At 38.8% G+C, this 19,414-nt stretch overlaps 1 protein-coding gene across 10 annotated transcripts in view; it reads right to left on the minus strand.

Moving 5' to 3' along the window:
* Positions 1-19,414, minus strand: part of EMF2 (VEFS-Box of polycomb protein) — a 92,827-nt gene that overhangs the window by 14,466 nt on the left and 58,947 nt on the right. For all 10 annotated transcript variants that reach the window (XM_010277146.3, XM_010277143.3, XM_088895867.1 and 7 more), the window contains 10 exons: positions 7,904-7,968; positions 7,242-7,294; positions 7,070-7,123; positions 6,927-6,986; positions 6,023-6,069; positions 5,704-5,924; positions 5,022-5,313; positions 3,724-3,772; positions 1,331-1,414; positions 260-339 (listed from right to left, as the gene is read on the minus strand). In XM_010277146.3, coding sequence (XP_010275448.1) covers positions 260-339; positions 1,331-1,414; positions 3,724-3,772; positions 5,022-5,313; positions 5,704-5,924; positions 6,023-6,069; positions 6,927-6,986; positions 7,070-7,123; positions 7,242-7,294; positions 7,904-7,968 — 1,005 coding nt within the window. The remainder of the gene's footprint in view (positions 1-259; positions 340-1,330; positions 1,415-3,723; positions 3,773-5,021; positions 5,314-5,703; positions 5,925-6,022; positions 6,070-6,926; positions 6,987-7,069; positions 7,124-7,241; positions 7,295-7,903; positions 7,969-19,414) is intronic.

Consider the following 19,414-nt stretch of genomic DNA (forward strand, 5'->3'; position numbering starts at 1 on the left):
TGTTTCAGTTTAACCATGACAAAAATTGTACCTAAAACTGGAAATCAACCCTCAGAATGTCAATTTTTTCACTTGATTTAATGGAAAGAACTAACATTGAGAAATATCAGTTTGCAGCTTAGCAAGTACCTACAACTTGGCCAAGCAGAGGATGTTTTTTACAGGTGACACCAATACTACCCCCCCCCCCAAAGTTCCAGCAAACAAACAATGATAATTAAACAAATAGCAAGAAGACAAAGTTATGGTTCAATGTTACCTTTGTTTCCTTACAAATGAATTCCAAAGATGCATGATCTGTTTCTCATCCTTGGTCACATCCACAAAATCATCAAGCATCTGCATGGTAGTAATTAGTCAAATTCATTAATAGTAGGCCTTAAAAATAGGCATATCAGATATATCATTACAAATGGGCAGAATCATAGCCTGTCCCCTACAAAAGCCAGCACAGATGACAAGAATAGGGGTCAAATTTTGTAAATTGTAATGCGTTGACAACTACAATAACCATAAAAGAGATGAACTAACCCTTATTTGAATGAGTTTATAACTAGAAATTTCAAATAATTAGAGAAGATCATAAATAGGTCCCTCATAAACATGAAATTTTAAAAATCACTCTGAAAACTTGAATATAAGAAGCCAGGGTTCTCATTCTAATAGAACTGAGTTTTTTTCTTCACTTTAAAAAGAAACCAAGGCAAAATAGATCTAACAGGATACTACTTGTATGCCTCTTATTATCCCAAAAAGATTGTACTTCTTTCGAAGAACCGCAAAATGCAATGTAAAAAACGAGAAGATTAGGGTGATAACTTTTGGCTTGCCATGACCTGAAGATAGTGTGCAAATCACAATTAAGAAGTTTGTGGATACTGAATAGCAACAATTTCCAGGATTGTTAATATGAGCATGACCATCAAGCCAAACAACAAAATCTTCAAATAATATGTCCAAATGATTGATGGCTAAGACCCCAGGGATATTATTTACTCGAGAATGGTTCCTTTGCTATTTATTATAATATTTGTAAGGAAATGAAGAATCACATTTAGATGATAAATAGAATACTTGGATAGGATAAATGGAGAGGAGTAGTGATAGGATTCTATTGGATCTCAGATTAAAAGGAGTTTCGGAGGATGACATTAACCAATTTGTGCAAGAAACTCATAAAGGATTTTCTATAACCCTTTATTTACATGGTTCAAGAGAGCCAGGTATATCATATATGAGACTTTCCTTTATGGTTCATAACATCATTTAAATGATATAACTACCACAAAGAAATTAAAGAAAGAAGAAATAAAGGAAAAATCAATAATACCCTTCGATCTTCAAAATCTGCAATATCATCATCAACTTCATCCTCACTATCCCGATCTGATAATACTTGCTCCAATGCCATCGGCTTCAACCACAATAAAAGAATCCAATTTTTTAAATAAATTTGCATAAGAAAAAAGCAATCTTCTAAATAAGCAAACTTCAATTGTTATCAAATTTCCTTACTTTCTTTTATTGATCAGAAAAATGCCTATTGCCCAAAACGCAAGCAATACGCAGTAACATGCACCAAATTCTTAAATATTTACAAAATCAATTCACACAGAAAATATAAACACACTGCAAATAATTTGGTCTTTTATCTGTTCATCTGAATTCAGCCAAAACAACCTACATACGCCAGATGGATACAGGAATAAATTCTACACCTTTCATTGAATTTGGATAATCTTAACACAAGGTTCAAAAGAATTATCTATTACAATTCATCCCAGAATAATTCTCCCATTTGTCCCTTGTTTGGCTAAAGAACCAGCCAATGCTTATCTTCTAAACCATCTAACCAATACACGGATCTTTCTTGATCTCCCTCATGCTTTGCCTGTGAATCCATATCCCCATACTACCTGTTGGTAGCCACTCAATCACCAGCTTCAAATCCTCCTCCACTTCAATTGGCCCAGAATGTAATGCCACAACCTTTCCTTTTCCATCTCTTATCACACCACCTATGCACAAAGGACCTTGATTGCCAAAGGAGCTTCCATCAAAATTTATATATCGTTGACTTACTGGAGGGACCCAATTGAACAGTTCCAAAAAACAGTGTGCACCCAATGCTGTCGATTAACTCTTCTTTTGTTTTTGCATCTTCATGAAAGATTCTATTGTTCCTTTCATGAAAGATTAACTCTTATTTTAGATGTCTCAAGAAATTTGCATAAAAAAGACCTGCAACACAAGAAGGAGGTGTCCACTTGCAACCAAAAAGAGAAGAAAACCATTCCTGTGGATAGACTAGTAATTTAGTGAAGTCCCTGCCATATTAGTTGTCTTTTTTTATTTACCTGTTATTACTCTTTTGGGCCTTATTATTAGTCTTTCTGGGCCTTACTGAACCTACTATTATTGCTGTTATTGTTTATTAAGGAGTGTGTTTGGCGGCAGGGGTATAGATGTCTTTGTAGATCTTGTTATAATAGAAAAATATAAATACCTAATCTGGGCAGCAGAAACTAATGAAGATCTGCGCCCTTTCTCTTCTCATTCTTTTTCTATTCTCTTCCCTTCTCTTCCTCTCTTCTTTTTTCTGTTTTTCTTTTATTTCTTTTTGGTTTTCCTGCTGAAACTACAACAGAATACTGATCAACTGTGAACAGCACCCACCATCTATTCCCAAATGTGAGAAGCAGATGAACAAGAGATTAGTAGATGGGTCACAACCTCATTACTGCCAAGACAAATACAACAAACATTAGGGGAAAGACACCAATTTAGCCTCCTTTTCTGCAACAAATCACAAGTGTATCTTAATGAGAACTATTACTCAACAGAAAGGCATATCCCTAAGAGGACATTGTCTGAATTGAAGAGAGAGGTAGAGCATTAAAGAAAAAGGTACACGCAAAAAGACATACACTGGTCACACTCGATTGTCAAGCAAGGAAGGATGCAAAAACCCTAAAGTCAAGGGACTAAGAAACTCATCGAGAGCCCTACTTCAGACTCAAGCAGCCCTCTAGTCAACCCTAGATCCGAAGCACCCCAACACAATGGTCTAAGAAATAGTTTTTGTTTTTGAAAGGAGATGATAGATAGAAGCAAACCTATCTTTGAGAGACCCCTCCCTAACCAAATGTCTTCCCAAGAAGCACTTAGTTACTAGAACAAGCATCATACCTTACAAAAGGAACAGAGTACCATGAAAAGCTTTTCAAGGGGAAGAGTGGGATGCCATTGTGTCAAGACCAGCATCCCAACCGTTCAATAAAGTTAAACTATTAACAGAAATAAATAAAAGAACGTTGGTAGTGTATAATATCCTTCATTTTTGTAAAACACCTATCTTTTACGATCAGAGGGATAACTTTTGCATACAAGACATGATCTGCATGCCTCTACTTGCATATCTTCCCTTTTGTTTTAATTATATAAACAAAACTATCATTAATCATAAAGAAAAAAAATCATTGATCCTGCTAACTTAGGAGACAAGCAGTGAATATTTATATTTTTCAGAAAGGTAAGTACCAGATGCCATATACAACAACCTTCCATGATACATGTTCAGTGTTTAAACAATGCACCAAAAATTCAAGATGCATCATGCGTCAGATGACAGAGGCAACATTCACAAATAAAACCAATTCTTGATAAAAAAGTTAAGAGCAAAGCAGGAAAAATCACTATACAGGAAAAAGAGTTGCCTATCACCTGAGCTCTGTGAGAGTGAAAGAACTGCCTCTTCTGCAGAAGTGTACGACTGAAAAATAGAATTGGATCAGTTAAACCAAATAACGATAACAGTAGACATAATTGACCTTTGAAAAGCACCAATAGTTTAAAATGGAAATAATAGAATCATATTTGTCTAATCATTATACTATACTCAACCAATAGTCCTACTTTTATCTCAAAGATGCCCCCCCTCATTTCTTTATTCAAGATTAATCATCGACGTAGTGTCAGTTAAATGGACAATTAATGCACATCTTCCATTAATAAAATTATAAATTGAATACCTCCCTTCCTCGTTGCATACAAAAAAAAACTTCCTATCTTTTCTTTCCACTATTAATAACACATTCAAAAGCATGTATCTCCCCACTCAAAAGTATAATTAGCAGCATGACAAACACATCCACACAATAAGATAACGATAAAACCCAAAATAACATATATAAAAGACACTATAAGGGTACCCAATACTATAGAACTAGGGAAAATTCAGAATTGTTAAACTGTAAATTGGCACAACATAAAAATAAAAAAAGCTACTAAATACCTAACCAATTCTTCTAAAATTTTACAACACAACTAAAGCATGACTGAAAAATCAGATGACAAATTCGGACCAACATACAACCTGCAAAATGACTAAAATACCCCTACTGCCCAGGAAATACAACATATATATATTGAGAAAATCCCATATCAGTATTTGGATCCAGCATCACTAGCTCAGTTAGGTTTATTCATAAAACCAGATGCGCATGCACACTTTTTTTGAAGGCAAATCAAAAGGAATTTCATTATAACAAAGGAAAATTACATCAAACCCTAAATGGAGAGAATAAGCATTCGCACATAAAATAAAGGGTTAAGAAGGCCAAAAAATTGCCTGTGCTAAGAGATAACTGTAAGGAGTTGCCACAGATTCAAGAATATGGATTTTATCCATTTTTATAAATAACAGTAAATTGTATTTATTATAAACAACATGAAAAATACATGATTTACATACACCATTAAGAAGAAAAGTCCAACACATCCCCCCATTAATTTCACTTTACAACTGTGCCCAACAAAATCGATCCCAAATATGGATTTTATCTTTGGTTATACAATAAAATTACATGTTAACCATAAAAAAAACGATTACTGCATATGCATTTCATATATCAATCCCCTTGCCTAAAATCCTTTGTCCTCTACTGCTGTAAGTCTAGACCAATAAATATCAACAATGTGTACACAGGAAAGTGTCATGATAGTTATGGTGATGAACTTACTTTCGAGGGTCAGATCTTTCAGCAGACAATTTCCGCATCTTTGCAAACTGCAGCATGGCAGGGGGTGCAAGGTTGCTTCCAGATATGGGCTGAAGACATTCCAGGCCTGCTGAAGACTGAGCTGTGGCAGTAGAAACACCTGTAACATTAGGGCTGGATGCAACACGTTCTGCATACTCTGCAGTACAAGGATCTCCAAAGCCATTGCTCTCTGCTTTATGGCTTTCATTCTGAAAGCCATTCTCACTGAGGATCTTCGGAGTTTTTTCCCCTCCTTTAATCGTATGAGCATCTGGATAATGACTTTGCTTTTTCAGTACTTTTTTATGGATGATACAAAAATAGGAAGGAAATTAACATCATGGTGAAAGAACAGTAAGATCCCTCCACCCAACCCAAGCTGATAATGGAGTACATGTTATAAGAACCAGAATTAAATCACAGTATAGTTTCTACCAAAAAGTTTCCTAGTAAAAAGTTTATCCAATCAGGTTAACAATAACCCTTCAATCTATATTCCAATGGATCTTTACAAGATAGATCTAATCAGAGTCAAGTATGATATGATAGTTTTCCCCACAAGATGAACCAAAATGCAATGAAGCACTTGAGCTTATGGCATGGATTCATAAGATAGGAATAATTGAAGAGTGGTATTGTTCTAGTATTACAGGTTACCAACCATTCTTTGCCTTTTGATGGGAGATTTGATTTGAAGGCTCAGCAGTTGTTGGGTTCACCTTAACAGGAACAGTAGAACTTGTACCAGCATTCTTTTCTACATGTCCTCCACAAAGGCCTTCCCCCATCACTTCAGGTAAGTCCAATTTGACAACCTGTGGGTGTACATGCTTTGCATTTTGAGCAAGGCTCTTTGATCTCTTTCGCTTCCTTGGCTTTGAGCTGCACATAAGAATGAGTTCACACTTTTCAGTTTTCCCCATTTTTTTGAGAGAACTATAAAATTGCAGTGGGAACTTCAGTCACAGATCTGCAATTACCAGAAGAAGAATGTTTGTAGCCTTGGATCAATACCATCTGCAACAATCTAAAAGAACAAAAAGCTGACTTCAGAAAACCAACATAGCAATAGAATAGCTTTCAAGGCCACTCCATGCATTTTGGTAAGCATTCAACAATTGCAATTATCATCAGAGACCCCAACCAGACACACAGGACTAGTTATGCATGCAATTGGTGTCGACCTGCCGATGTTTTCTTATCTTGAGTAGGTTACAAATTTTCACAAGTAAAAAATGAATGCCCAAGGAAAAGAGTTAAATGAAAGAATAATTCACTTCTTACACCTTTCACACCCATGGTTTAAAGTATCAATACGATACGCCCGATACGGGGCATATCATATTGTATCTTTTGAAAAAGATACGGTCCGAAATGCCTGTTGCCAGGTGTTTCAGACCCCCAACCATGGTTTAAAGTATCAATATGATACGCCCGATACGGGGCGTATCGTATCGTATCTACGGTCCGAAACACTTGTTTCCAGGTGTTTCGGACCCCCGACTTTTTTTAATAATAAAAAACACATTTTAAGCTTCCCAAAAAAACAAAATTTGAAAAAAAAAAGTAAAGAAAAAGGTGTTTCAGCCGTTTCTAAGTACCGATATGATATGGCCAATGTGTATCGTATCAATACTTTGAACCTTGCCCCCAACTTTTTTTAATAATAAAAAACACATTTTAAGCTTCCCAAAAAACCAAAATTTGAAAAAAAAAACTAAAAAAAAAAGGTGTTCCGGCCGTTTCTAAGTACCGATACGATACGGCCAATATGCGTATCGTACCGATACTTTGAACCTTGTTCACACCTCAGATCACAAACCTACACAATAACTAATAAGAAAACCTATACAAGAAGTACTTGACTGAAACACAATTTCACACCTCAGATCTCCAGATATCAGTTTTTACAAAGACGTTCACTGCTTGGTACTCTTCAGTCACCTACAAAATAACATTGTTAAGTTACATGCTACACAGCAACATAATGATCATAAACAAACTGGAGATTCCTGAAGTTTACCAACCCAAAACTCAAAGTTGAACAGGTCATGTGATGAGCACAGGTGATATCTAAGACCCTACAAAGCAAAATGAAATTTTCAAGTGGCAATGCTTGTGAAACATAAACAAGCCTGACTATCAGTATTTAGAAAATAAAACCAAAAAATAGGCATAGATGTCAAAAGTAAACACCACCTTAAAGCTTGCACACTGCACCAAGCAAAATGGACAAGAGAAGTCTTCTGTAACTGACAAAAAGTATAAAAGTATTTCAGTCAGTAGATCAGAAATTTACAGAAAACAGGGGAAAAGAGAAAGATTAAACAATAATGGGCTTCATTGGGACACAATATATTGGTGGATTCTGTAGGTGTCTTATCATTGACTAGGGTGTTATCTTGGCTTGAGCCACAGCTTGTGGCTCCATTTGGAGTGCAATGGAGCCACACACACACACACCAAGTCTCGAGTATTGGGCCCAGAAAGAGCCAATAAATATCCAGGCCTGATGTGAACCAGGGCCAGGCTATGACTGATAAATCCTACTTATTTTCCTTCATTTTTAATACAATTTTTATTTTAATATCTGAAAGGAAGATAAGGGAATAAGGACCAAAATTGAATGATGAGAAATATAATTCTGATTTCTTGATGTGAGAATCACGATTACAATTATCACAAATTGATATCTAGTGAGTATTCAAGGACCAATGAGTCCTTAATCTCAAATAAGTATATAACAAGGTTAAATTAGAACAAGTTGCCCACAGCTTGTGCATCAGAGCATATCCTCTAATGTACTCTCGCGTTTTGTGAACTCATACTGGTATCCACTCTCAAAAGAAAAGCTTACATACCTTCTGTCTTTTGTAACATGTTGTTGTAGTACCTATAATTGAAAATGACATTTCCAGATCTCAACCTAGATAATTAAAGGTTGCAAATTATTAGTAAAGCCTTAAAGAGGCAAATAGAAAACATATAGACCAATCTAGAATACAAAAAAGAAAATATGGATCCAGTTGGAACAAATGGAAAACAAAAACAGGAATAGAGAACAACATTTGTATTTTCCAGATATTTTCATGAGAATGATTAAAAACTGTTGGCAGCATAACCTGCAGAAGCAATACTTCCGTATGAAGCTCCAAAACAGTTGTCATCTATAAACCCACTGTTTGGCTAGAGTATCTGCCATCCATGATCACATTGGCTCCCACACGCCCCACAGTTGGGATGTGCTGTGGGGTGTGCTCTGTGGAGAGCCAATCCAAACTCTGGCCATCACATTTGCAGTCCTTCTCACCCAAGTAAAGTGTTTTTTTAAATCCAAAATCCAGCCTGTAAATCCTTCTATCTCCATGAGATTTAAGATGTTTTAAAATGGGCAAGGTTCGAATGGCATAATATGGTGTTCTCTCAAGTGAGGAAATTAGTTGCATGCCTATTCCTATTCAGTTTCAGAAGAAAACACTGATAAGGAGAGTTTTGGAAAGGAAGAAGAAAGGTTTTCTTTTCGAAACCCAGAGCTGACGCTGGACAAATGGATGTCGGAAGTCAGATAAGTTACAAAGAGAGAAACCTTTGTGGGGATTGATGTTTTTGGGTTGTTGTTGCGCACATGGAACACACAAGCATTCAGACAAGTTGGAGAAGCTTGTGGAAGATTTAAACTCTGGTTTTCGAAGCAGGTTGTGGGAGCAAATCCAGTTTGCAAGAATACTCACTAAAAGAAACAATATTAAATTTATTCCTACTTTGTTGGATGTAGTGAGAATGGGCCGAATGAGCCTTAGTGTTCTTTATTTCTTTTAAGTAGTATTTAAAAGTTCTGTTTAGTAGTTATGGGCCTTCTTTTATTTTCTTCAATTATTTCTTAAGTGCTAGCAGCCCCATTAAGGGCATCCAAATAATTGTACTCAGACTTAGAATTATTAATAAAAGTAATGAAAGGGGCTAGAGAAAGAGGTTCGAATTCTTCTTTTCTCTCTTCCTTTTTTTCCTTCTTCTAGAACATATTGCTGAAACTTCTTTCTTCTTCTTTCTCTTTCTCTCTTTTCTTCTTTTATTGCATTATCTAAATTATTGTAGGTGTAATTTTCAACTTGATATCAGAGCAAGTTCTCACTTTTGACTTTTTTCTCCTTTCTTTGCTCATACATAGTGTGTATGGAGAACTGATCGGTTGATCAATCAGCTACTTATGCAGCCCAGTTAGGAAGGTTTTTGGAGAGTATTGAGTTGAAGCCCAGAGCAGGTTCTTGGAGATTTTTCCGAAAAACCCTAGAAAATTGGAGAAACCTTGTTATAAGTTGTAGAGAAAGTTTGAACCAGGCACTTGGGGATCAGAGGTAAGCCTTTTGATTTCTATTAGGGGTAGTTTTGGTTGGATTGAATTCTGGAACCTCTGGAAGGGGCTATTGAATTTTCTCTCCATCCCGTAAGACCCTGTTAAACCCTAATTTTGGGAGGTTCAAATGTTGTTCTTTGCTTAGAACAGTAAATCTAGCTTAGTAAATCCCTATTTTATTTTCGTTTGCATTCATTTACTCAATGGAGCAAACTAGAGAGACCAAATATTCCACAGATTCCGGGTTTGGACATGGGGTGTCGGTGGAGAATCTTGTTGGAGCTGTGACTACTGTGAAACTAAATGGGACCAATTATTTAGCTTGGTCTCAATCTATTAAGATACGTGTGTAGTAGAGGAAAATGGGGTTATATTACCATGATCCTACCTATGAAAGGTGGATGCATGAAAACTACAAAACAGTGGGTTGGTTAGTGAATCCTATGTGTAGAGAACATTGATGTGGGCCCCACAGCTGTGGTCCCCACTGTGTTTGTAGGACAGTATGTGTAATTATTTGTTTCAGTCATGGTAGTGTCAGTTGGGGCCAGTTTGTTATTTCAGTTGTTATTAATTTCGGTTATTTATTTTATTTGTCATGTAAGTACTAAGGGCAGATCTGTCCTTTTCTCTATGTACTGAACATAACCTATAAATACTAAGAGAGTAGCGGCGGCAGATGTGTTAGAATCTGTCCCTTCTTTCAAACCTTTGTGTTCTCCTGTTCCTCTTCTCTCTTTTCTCCTTCCTCTCACTATTCTTCTACTTGGTATCAGAGCCTATCTAGGGCTTCTCATGTGTGTCGAGTCCAGCCGACCACAAGAGAACCAGCTAGGGCTGGAAGCTTATGAAGCAGTATTTGTCGGCTGATTCTTGGAGATTACCAGGAGAGTTTCGCAGCTGTTGAGGACTTTCCACGGCTTGCAGAGTGTTGGTAATCAGGAAGAAGCAACGAAGGCTAGGGTTCAGGCAACCCTGGAAGGCAGAGAACAGCATTCTTTGAGTAAGTTTTATTTACTTTCCAGAGACTTCTACCAGTCGAGATAGGTTGGACCTATCTAGAAGGAGAAGCCGAACTGGTTTAGGGTTTTTCTCTCTAATCTAGGGTTTGACTGTTGGGCCAAACCCTCTTTATCTTCTTGGAAAGTGATTGTTTTAGGGTTTTCTCTCAGAGGTGATCAGTTTTAGGGTTTCACATTAACCCTACGACAGGTTCTAACTATACGGACTGCTTGGAAAGTGCGGCTGAGCACTTATTTCAGACCTACGATTAAAACCCTAATTCTGCTCCAGCATCTCAGATTGCTCTCTAAGCTGGTTTTAGACCTATTTTTGGCTTCAAGCTCTTCTAGGGAAAACAACTTGTACGGACTACTTGGTACTGTGATTGCCGATTGATTTCAGATCAGATTTGTACTGGTTTCTTGCATACTGTGATTGTCGATTGGTTTCAGATCAGACCTGCACTAGTTCATGCATATACCGTGATTACAGATTGGCTTCAGATCAGACCTGCATTGATTCTATATTGTTTTCGGATTGTGATCGACTGTCCAAGTGCTGTTTTTTGGTGTAGTGACTCTAACAGTTTGTAGCTACTGATTCTTGACCAAAGATGGAGTTTAAAAATCAGGGAGAAAGTAGTTTTGGGAACAACAGTTATGGTAGTATATCTGAAACCCAGTTTCAGATTACAACTGTGAGATTTGATGGGTCAAATTACTTGGAAAGGGCCCAATCAGCCATGATGGCTATTGGGGGAAAGGGAAAACTGGGTTACCTCTTGGGAGATGTGAAAGAACCTTCCAAAGAGAACCCAATGTACACCAAGTGGGTTCAAGAGAACTATTTGGTTATGGCATGGCTGTGTAATTCTATGCAGCCACATATCAGCCGAAATTACTTGTGGACAAAGACAGCCAAGGAGATATGGGATGTTGTGAAAGAAACCTATTCCCAACCCCTTAATGTTGCCAGAGCCTATGAACTGAAGTGTGAGGTGAACAGTCTCAAAACAAGGAGAGAAGCCAGTTTCTGTCTACTTCTCTACCTTGAAATCCTTGTGGCATGAGATTGACCATCTAGAGACCCTTGAGTGGGAGAGTCCCAAAGATGCACAGACTCACGGAAAGCAAGTCGAGACAAATAGGGTGTTTGATTTTCTGGCTGGCCTGAATTCAGAATATGACATTGTGCGGCAACAGATACTGACCAGAATATGACATTGGACGCCCGAATCTAGCGGAATAGAATGGGCGAATTTCAAATATTTCTCTCCATCCTACTAGGAATCGTATTCCCTAATTTAGAAAAATCATATTTTTCAAGGATCAATCTTGAACCAAGAACCGAACCAGATCTGAACAAAAACAGTAGGAGAGGGATATACCTGATACGGAGAAATAGTATCTCCCAATGGAGGTGTTCACGCCCAAAGAATGAACCAAAGACTGCTCCCACTGGAGATGGTGCAGGGCAGGATGGGGCAGAATCAGCAGCATTCTTCAAAAGAACTAGATCCTTCGCAAGAATCAGCTGGACGGCACGTGAGCACTACTTCCAATCAGCCCTTTCACAAAAGACTGATATCAAGATCCAATCTTGATCACTCCCACTGAAAATAAGAGATCGAACTGGCAGATATGGCGGCGGCAGGAAGGAGGCGACAAGAAAGAATTGTCGCAGAGGTGCTGAATTCTTACTTCTATGATTTCAGCTCTGAAGAGTGTGAATATCAATCTCTAAAAGGTTGTCGCCCCCTCCTCCTTTTATAAGCTTAAAGGGATTAGCTCCTAATCTCATTAGGAGTTGCTGATCCAAATCATATCTGGATCAGAATTCCCTTTAAGTGATAAGGGTAAACCCTTATCTTATCTGTAGATTAGATCAGCCCTCTCCTAATCCCATTAAGAGGATTCCAGATCTGAATATGTATTCAGATTTGGACTCTCTGAGTAGATAAGGTAAGACCCTATCCTGATTGCTAATCTAATCTCAGAATTCGCACATTATTTAACTGATCAAATCATCCCAGTTCGAAATGGACTTTAGGCCCAATAAGGATATGTGCTCACTTAGCCTTCCAAACTACTGCCCAGTTGGGCTTCCTTGTATGGCATGGGACCCAAACATTGATCTACACATCAGCCACATTGGTTTAGCCCATCCTTTGTTACAAGGCCTGGCCGAATACACTGTTATGGACAGTGCACCCCCTGAAACCCATCACATGGGCTCTATGGGCCCAATACTTACCCTAAGTGGTCCCTGGGCCAAGCCACCTTGTAACACCCAGGGACTGTGGGCAGATGCAAGATTAGCCCATCAGGTATTACCCTCAATGGTCTTACACTTAACCTCCCAGCCCATAATGATCAAACACTGCCCGACAGGACCTCTCCCTCGGCTGCAAGGAACAGTGTTGCAACCTCTGCTCACATGGATCCCGGGAATTAAAACATTTTGCAAACGTTTAGAAACCGTAATATATATACTTTTATATCTCATATAAAATATATTTTGCAAAACAAATCTCAACGATTGAAATCGGCTACCGGCAGTCTTGGTTTCCATTAGAGAGAGTGCATCCCCAATCATTACCTTTGTCCGACAAAGGGGCTGATCCTATCACTATGATCACCCACTCAGATGAATTCTCGGATTGTCCCAACATACCCAGGTTTTCGCCCCCTCTAAGGATCTCACTGATTGGAATATCAAAGACAACCCAATCCGACACCTAGTGCAGTATCATAATGGAGTCTATGGGTCATGTGTAACTTTTCAGTTTTTGCCTATCTATCTCCAAGGTCCAGGGCAATACTGAAAATCTGGTCCGATTCAAAGATTCAATTAATCCAACACTACATGTGCCTTGGGTCTCACCCTAGCAGTTGAGACAGGCCACCCCAACATTTGGCAGCACACCAGTGTCATCCTTGGTAGGATAAATCTCCCCAAACTTATCCAACGGCTGCGAACATTCTAAACTAACACGAGTCTCTTAAGTTTCCAGTTTAAGGGTATTACACAGAAACACACCACAAGAACATGAATCAAATATGTACTTTATTCATTTACAATAAATTCATAATGTACATCATTCTGATTGGAGCTAAAGGCATACAACTGTCTAACAATTGTAGTGACAGGAAATGATAGTGGTGAGATCGAGTCCCTCAAACAACTCCTTCATCAAGAGTTTATCCTTTACAACAAATTCATAATGTACATCATTCTGATTGGAGCTAAGGGCATACAACTGTCTAACAATTGTAGTGATAGGAAATGATAGTGGTGAGATTGAGTCCCTCAAATAGCTCCTTCATCAAGAGTTTATCATTTACAATAAATTCATAATGTACATCATTCTGATTGGAGCTAAGGGCATACAACTGTCTAACAATTGTAGTGATAGGAAATGATAATGGTGAGATTGAGTCCCTCAAACAGCTCCTTCATCAAGAGTTTGAGGTGAAAGATCTTGGTACACTACGGTATTTTTTGGGTATTGAGGTTGCTAGATCTAAACAGGGGATCTTTATCTCTCAGAGAAAAAATGTTCTAAATCTGTTGGCGGAAACTAGAAAGTTAGGTGTTAAGCCTGCTGATACACCCATTGAGCAAAATCACAATATTAGTGCAAGGGCGGGGAGCCTCTTGAAGACAAAGTTATGTTCCAACGGTTGGTTGGAAAGCTCCTATATCTCTGCCTCACTCGGCCAGATATCAGTTATGCAGTTAGTGTTGTCAGCCAGTACATGCATTCCCCTAGAACTTCTCATCTCCTTGCAGCAGAGAGAATATTAGCATACTTGAAGAAATGCCCGGGTAGAGGTATACTGCTCAAGAACAATAATCACATGAAGGTGGAGGTCTATACAGATGCCGATTGGGCTGGGAGTGCTAATGACAGGAGGTCTACCTCTGGATATTGTGCCCTTGGGGGAGGTAACCTTGTCTCTTGGAGGAGTAAGAAGCAGAGTGTTGTTTCCCACTCTAGTGCTGAAGCGGAATACAGGTCAATGGCTAACGTAGTGGCTGAAATCCTATGGCTGAGATCACTACTTGAAGAGATGGGTATTGACTATGAGAAGCCCTTGATGTTGTATTGTGATAATCAAGCAGCTATTAATATAGCCCACAACCCAATGCAGCATGACAGAACTAAACATATTGAAGTTGATCGACATTTTGTGCGAGAGAGGGTCTCATCATAAGAAGTGTCTCCCGTATATCACATCTAATATGCAGCTCGCGGATATCCTCACCAAGGTTGTACCAAGGAAGAAGTTAGAGCTAGACCTATCCAAGTTGGGAATGATAAATATCTACTCCCAACTTGAGGGGGAGTGTAGAGAACACTGATGTGAGCCCCACAGCTATGGTCCCCACTGTGTTCGTAGGGCAGTATGTGTAATTATTTGTTTCAGTCATGGTAGTGTCAGTTGGGGTCAGTTTGTTATTTCAGTTTTTATTTACTTTATTTGTCATGTAAGTACTAAGGGCAGATCTGTCCTTTTCTCTATGTACTGAACATAACCTATAAATACTAAGAGAGTGGTGGCGGCAGATGTGTTTAAATACACGAGTCTCACTTTTCTTAACCTAAAATCTATTAGGGTTCAAGGCTGATTGCAGTCTTGATCTTCTACTCTATGCAACCACACATTAGTTAGCATTACCTGTGGATAGAAACTGCAAAATAAGTGTGGGATACTATCACAAAGACCTATTCCCAAAAGCTTAATGTTGCTCGAGCCTACAAAATGAATCATGATGTGAATAATCTTGGACAGGGGGAGAAGCCCTTAGTAGTCTACTTCTCTATGCTGAAATCTCTTTGGCAAGAGATTGATCTGATAGAGCTTATTGTTTGGGGTTGCACAAAGGTTGTTGAAACATATAGGAGGTTGGTGGAGAGAAATCGGGTCTTCTGAGTTACTCACCGGACTCAACTCGGAGTATGATATTGTGAGGAAGAATGTTTTAGCAAAGGATGAGGTGACTTTTTCTCAAGCATGTGCTATGGTGAGTAGTGAGGGGAGCAAAAGCCAAAGGTTGATCACTATGCTAATGATGGGATGAAGCCGAAGGTTAGCACTGGAAGAAAGATGTTATCAATGAATACTACAAAAAAGCCTGATTCAAGAAAGAAAATGGTGGAAAAAGGGTTGAAACTGGAAAAGGTGGAAATGCAAATGTAGCCACATCTTCACAAGGTGAACAAGGACAAGGTGGAGAGAAGTCAATGGGAGAACAGCTTGCAACCACCAGGACAGAATATGAGAAATATGGCTGAATCATCAGTCACTTGGAGTCCACTACTACAACTCCTTCAAAAATTGTTCCTTCCTCTACATGCTCACTTAGGTATTCGTGCCACTGCACATCATGCTTCTGTCCCACGTACTCATAAAACCCCTTGGATAATTGATTCCGGTGCTTCTAACCATATGACCTCTTACCAACTCCTTTTTATAGCCATCCTTTTGAGGGGGAAAGATCTCTCGAGTTGTTTTCTTCATACCTTCCTTCGCCAACTCCAATTCAGTCTTGTGTCGAGCCCTCCATAGTTACCCCCATTCCCGAGGAGGGATCCTCTCCTTTGAGGTCTTCCAATCCTTCTCCTCCCCTTCCTCCTGCTAGTACTCCAATTGTTTCCACTAATCCTATTCTCTAGAGGTGGTACCAGCGGCAAAGGCTAAGGCAAACACAGATTTATCCCACACCTCCACTTGAGTCTTAGGCGCTCCCAGTTACTGAAGAGAGGACATGTCCATCACCTCCTCCACCAACACCCTCATTTCCAGACCTTGACCTATCCATTGCTTTGAGAAAAGGTAAGAGGAAATGTACAACTCATTGTATTTCCAAACACCTTTCCTACAGCTTGTTGTCCCCATCCTACTTGCCTTTCTAGCCTCCATTTCCTCTCAATCCATCCCAAAGTCAGTTTCAGAAGCCTTAGCCACATCAGACTAGAGGGATACTTTGAGTACTAAAATAGAAACCCTTAATAAAAACAATACCTAGGATATTGTTGACTTGCCAATTGGGAAGGAACCTATTGGGTGCAAGTGAGTTTTCACTATCAAGCATAGTTGTCAAGGCGACACCTAGGCGGGTGCCTAGGTGACTAGGTGGTTTTCAAACTTCGCCTTGCCCAGATGCCATGCAAAGTTTGTATAAGGCGCACGCCCAGTCAGTTAGGCACACACGCCTAGGCAACTAGGTGGGCACTTAACTCCACGGCGCAAGCCTAGACTAGATGCAAGACACATTAATACATTGATCCTTTAATATTTTTATATTGTTTTTTACTTTTCTTTCGCTGCAAATAGTTTTTATTGGTTAGTTTTTGTTATTACAATAGAACCTATCACACATTATCACTCTTTTTATTAGAAGAGTGTTGTCTTTTTAGGGTTTTATTTTCATGGCAGAGCAGAATAGAAGAGGGAGAGCTGTCCGGTCAGGTATGTTTCACACAATCCAACTCCAACTGTTGCTGCAATGCTGCATAACCAACTAGAAGTCTAAACAACTTCGAATATGCCAGGTAATCAAACGAATAATCTTCTTCTCAGTTTTCAGTCCACCTATTATTCCTCCTACCCTCTTTGTTTTCAGCCTTTTTTTCATCCTTTTTGTTGGTTCTTCCTGAATTTTTTTGTCTTTTACATATGTTTTTGCATGATTTTTTTTGGAATCAAACAGGGGCTCCGCCCCCTTCGTTTCTTCTTCATTTTCCTTCAAACTTTGAACCCTTTTACCTGCACTTTTGTCCTCCTCAATGGTAATCTGGAACAGAGGTTCCGCCCCCTTTTCTTCTTCATTTCTCTGAGCTTCTTCATCATTTTTTCCTCTTCACTGGTGATCTGAAACAGGGGCTCTGCCCCCTTCCTTTCATTTTCTTCTTTTATTTAGTGTTTCCCTTGTTTTTCTTGGTCTAAAACAGCAGTCGAGCCCTTTGTTCTTTTTTCTTTTTCTGGTCTAAAACAGGGCTCTGCCTCCCTGTTTTCTCAGTTCTTTTTCTTTTCTTGGTCAAACACAGGGGCTACCCTCTTCAATTCTTCTTTTAAGTTCGAATTTCTATTTCTAATATTCAGTGTTGCATGCTTTAAGCACAACTACAAGAATCATAAGTAGAAAATTTAGTTTAGAGGTTTGTAGGTTGATGTATAAAACCAAGTAACTAGCTCATGAAGGATAGAAACACGTAGGCCTACTATTTTCTGATTTCATCGCCTAGGCGATGCCTAGGCACCTGGGCGCCCCTTGGTCGCTTAGCCTCCTCTGGGCGCCTTGAAAACTATGCTATCAAGTATTATGCAGATAGGTCAATTGAGAGGTATAAGGCTCGGCTTGTTGCCAAGGGATTAGGCCTATAAAAGGTATCAGGAAATTCAATCCCGAATTCAAGATTCAACTTAAACGAATTCAATTCAGATATTCGAATCAAATAAATAGTCAAATTCAAATTTAATTTTCATATCGATTATTTAATCAAATCGAATTCAAATTTGACTTGATTCGATCCGATATATATCCGAACCGATTGTAATTACATATATTAATATATTATATAAATTTACATGCATAACCCCATTGTATCTATGTATCTTTAATAGTTTAAGGGTATAAAGGTAAAACCATTTTTCCCTACACATTCCAACAAATCCTCTCTCCCATTCGAAAATCTAGCGCATCCTCCAGCAAATCCCTTACCCCAAAAAATCAACGAACTCTCCAAGAAATCCCCTTTCTCATTTGAAAATCCAACTCTAAACCCAAGACCGAAAGTCCCTAACCCTCATCATTGCCTTCTTCTGTACTTCTCTTCTGTGTATTCTTTGAAGAGCCAAAATGGAAACCGGAGTTGAGAAATCTTGCCACTACAACATTCCTTCACAAAGTTTAGTGCTAATATCTACACAGGCAAAATGGTGAACGAACAAGTTGGAGAAACCTCTACTCCTGCGACATTCTTCACAATGTCCAGTATTATTAGCAGCTTTTCAGCAAAGATCGATGTCCACATTGAGGTCGTTTTTGTCTAAGATGCGATTGTTGTCGACGACTTGGCATGGCTGATGAGGAGCATTAGCAGCAATGGTAGATCAATCGATCAACTAAGGTCAGATTCCGACTTGTTCTTTTTGCTTTCTCTTTGTGTTCCTTCCTGAGAGAGAGAAGAGAACAAAGAGGAGAAGACAACGTAGAGAAGAGAAGAGAGAGTCAAATGAGACTCAAAAACTCTGGGTTGGTCATTCCCAGCTTCTTATTTATATTCACTTAATGTAATAAGAACTGAAGTTACAAGAATGCCCCTGGCAGTTCCTAATAACAAACAACTAACAAGGAAAAAATGAAAGTTAGCTGTCAGCACCTAGATAGACTAGGCTGACAACATACTAACAGCATACTAACACAGAACCAATAAATAAGATTCACAACACTCCCCCTCAAGATGGGTTGTATAGGTCTATAATGCCCAACTTGTCACACAACTCATTGTGCCGCGAGTATGGAAGTCCTTTTGTGAGGACATCAGCAAATTGTTCCATGGTGTTGACATAAGGGATGCAAATTTCCTTTCTTTCCAATTTTTCCCTTATGAAGTGTTTGTCCACTTCAATGTTCTTAGTCCTCTCGTGTAGGACAGGATTGTTGGCGATGTTAATGGCTGCCTTGTTGTCACAATAAAGAGACATAGAATTGCGAACAGCAACTCCAAGCTCCCCTAGAAAATTTTTAAGCCAAAGAACTTCAACCACCCAAAGTGCCATAGCCCTATACTCCGCTTCAGCACTTGACCTTGCTACCACACTTTGTTTCTTGCTTTTCCAAGTCACTAGGTTTCCTCCCACAAATGTGCAATACCCACTTGTGAACTTTCTGTCATCCACCGCACCTGCCCAATCAGCATCTATAAAGACTTCCACCTTTAGATGATTATGCTTACTAAATAGTAAACATGTTCCTGCATACTTTTTTAAGTATCTAAGAACTCTCT

The sequence above is a fragment of the Nelumbo nucifera genome, chromosome 1, assembly GCF_055504915.1.
Source record: "Nelumbo nucifera cultivar China Antique chromosome 1, China Antique-T2T, whole genome shotgun sequence".
Classification (NCBI taxonomy): domain Eukaryota; kingdom Viridiplantae; phylum Streptophyta; class Magnoliopsida; order Proteales; family Nelumbonaceae; genus Nelumbo; species Nelumbo nucifera.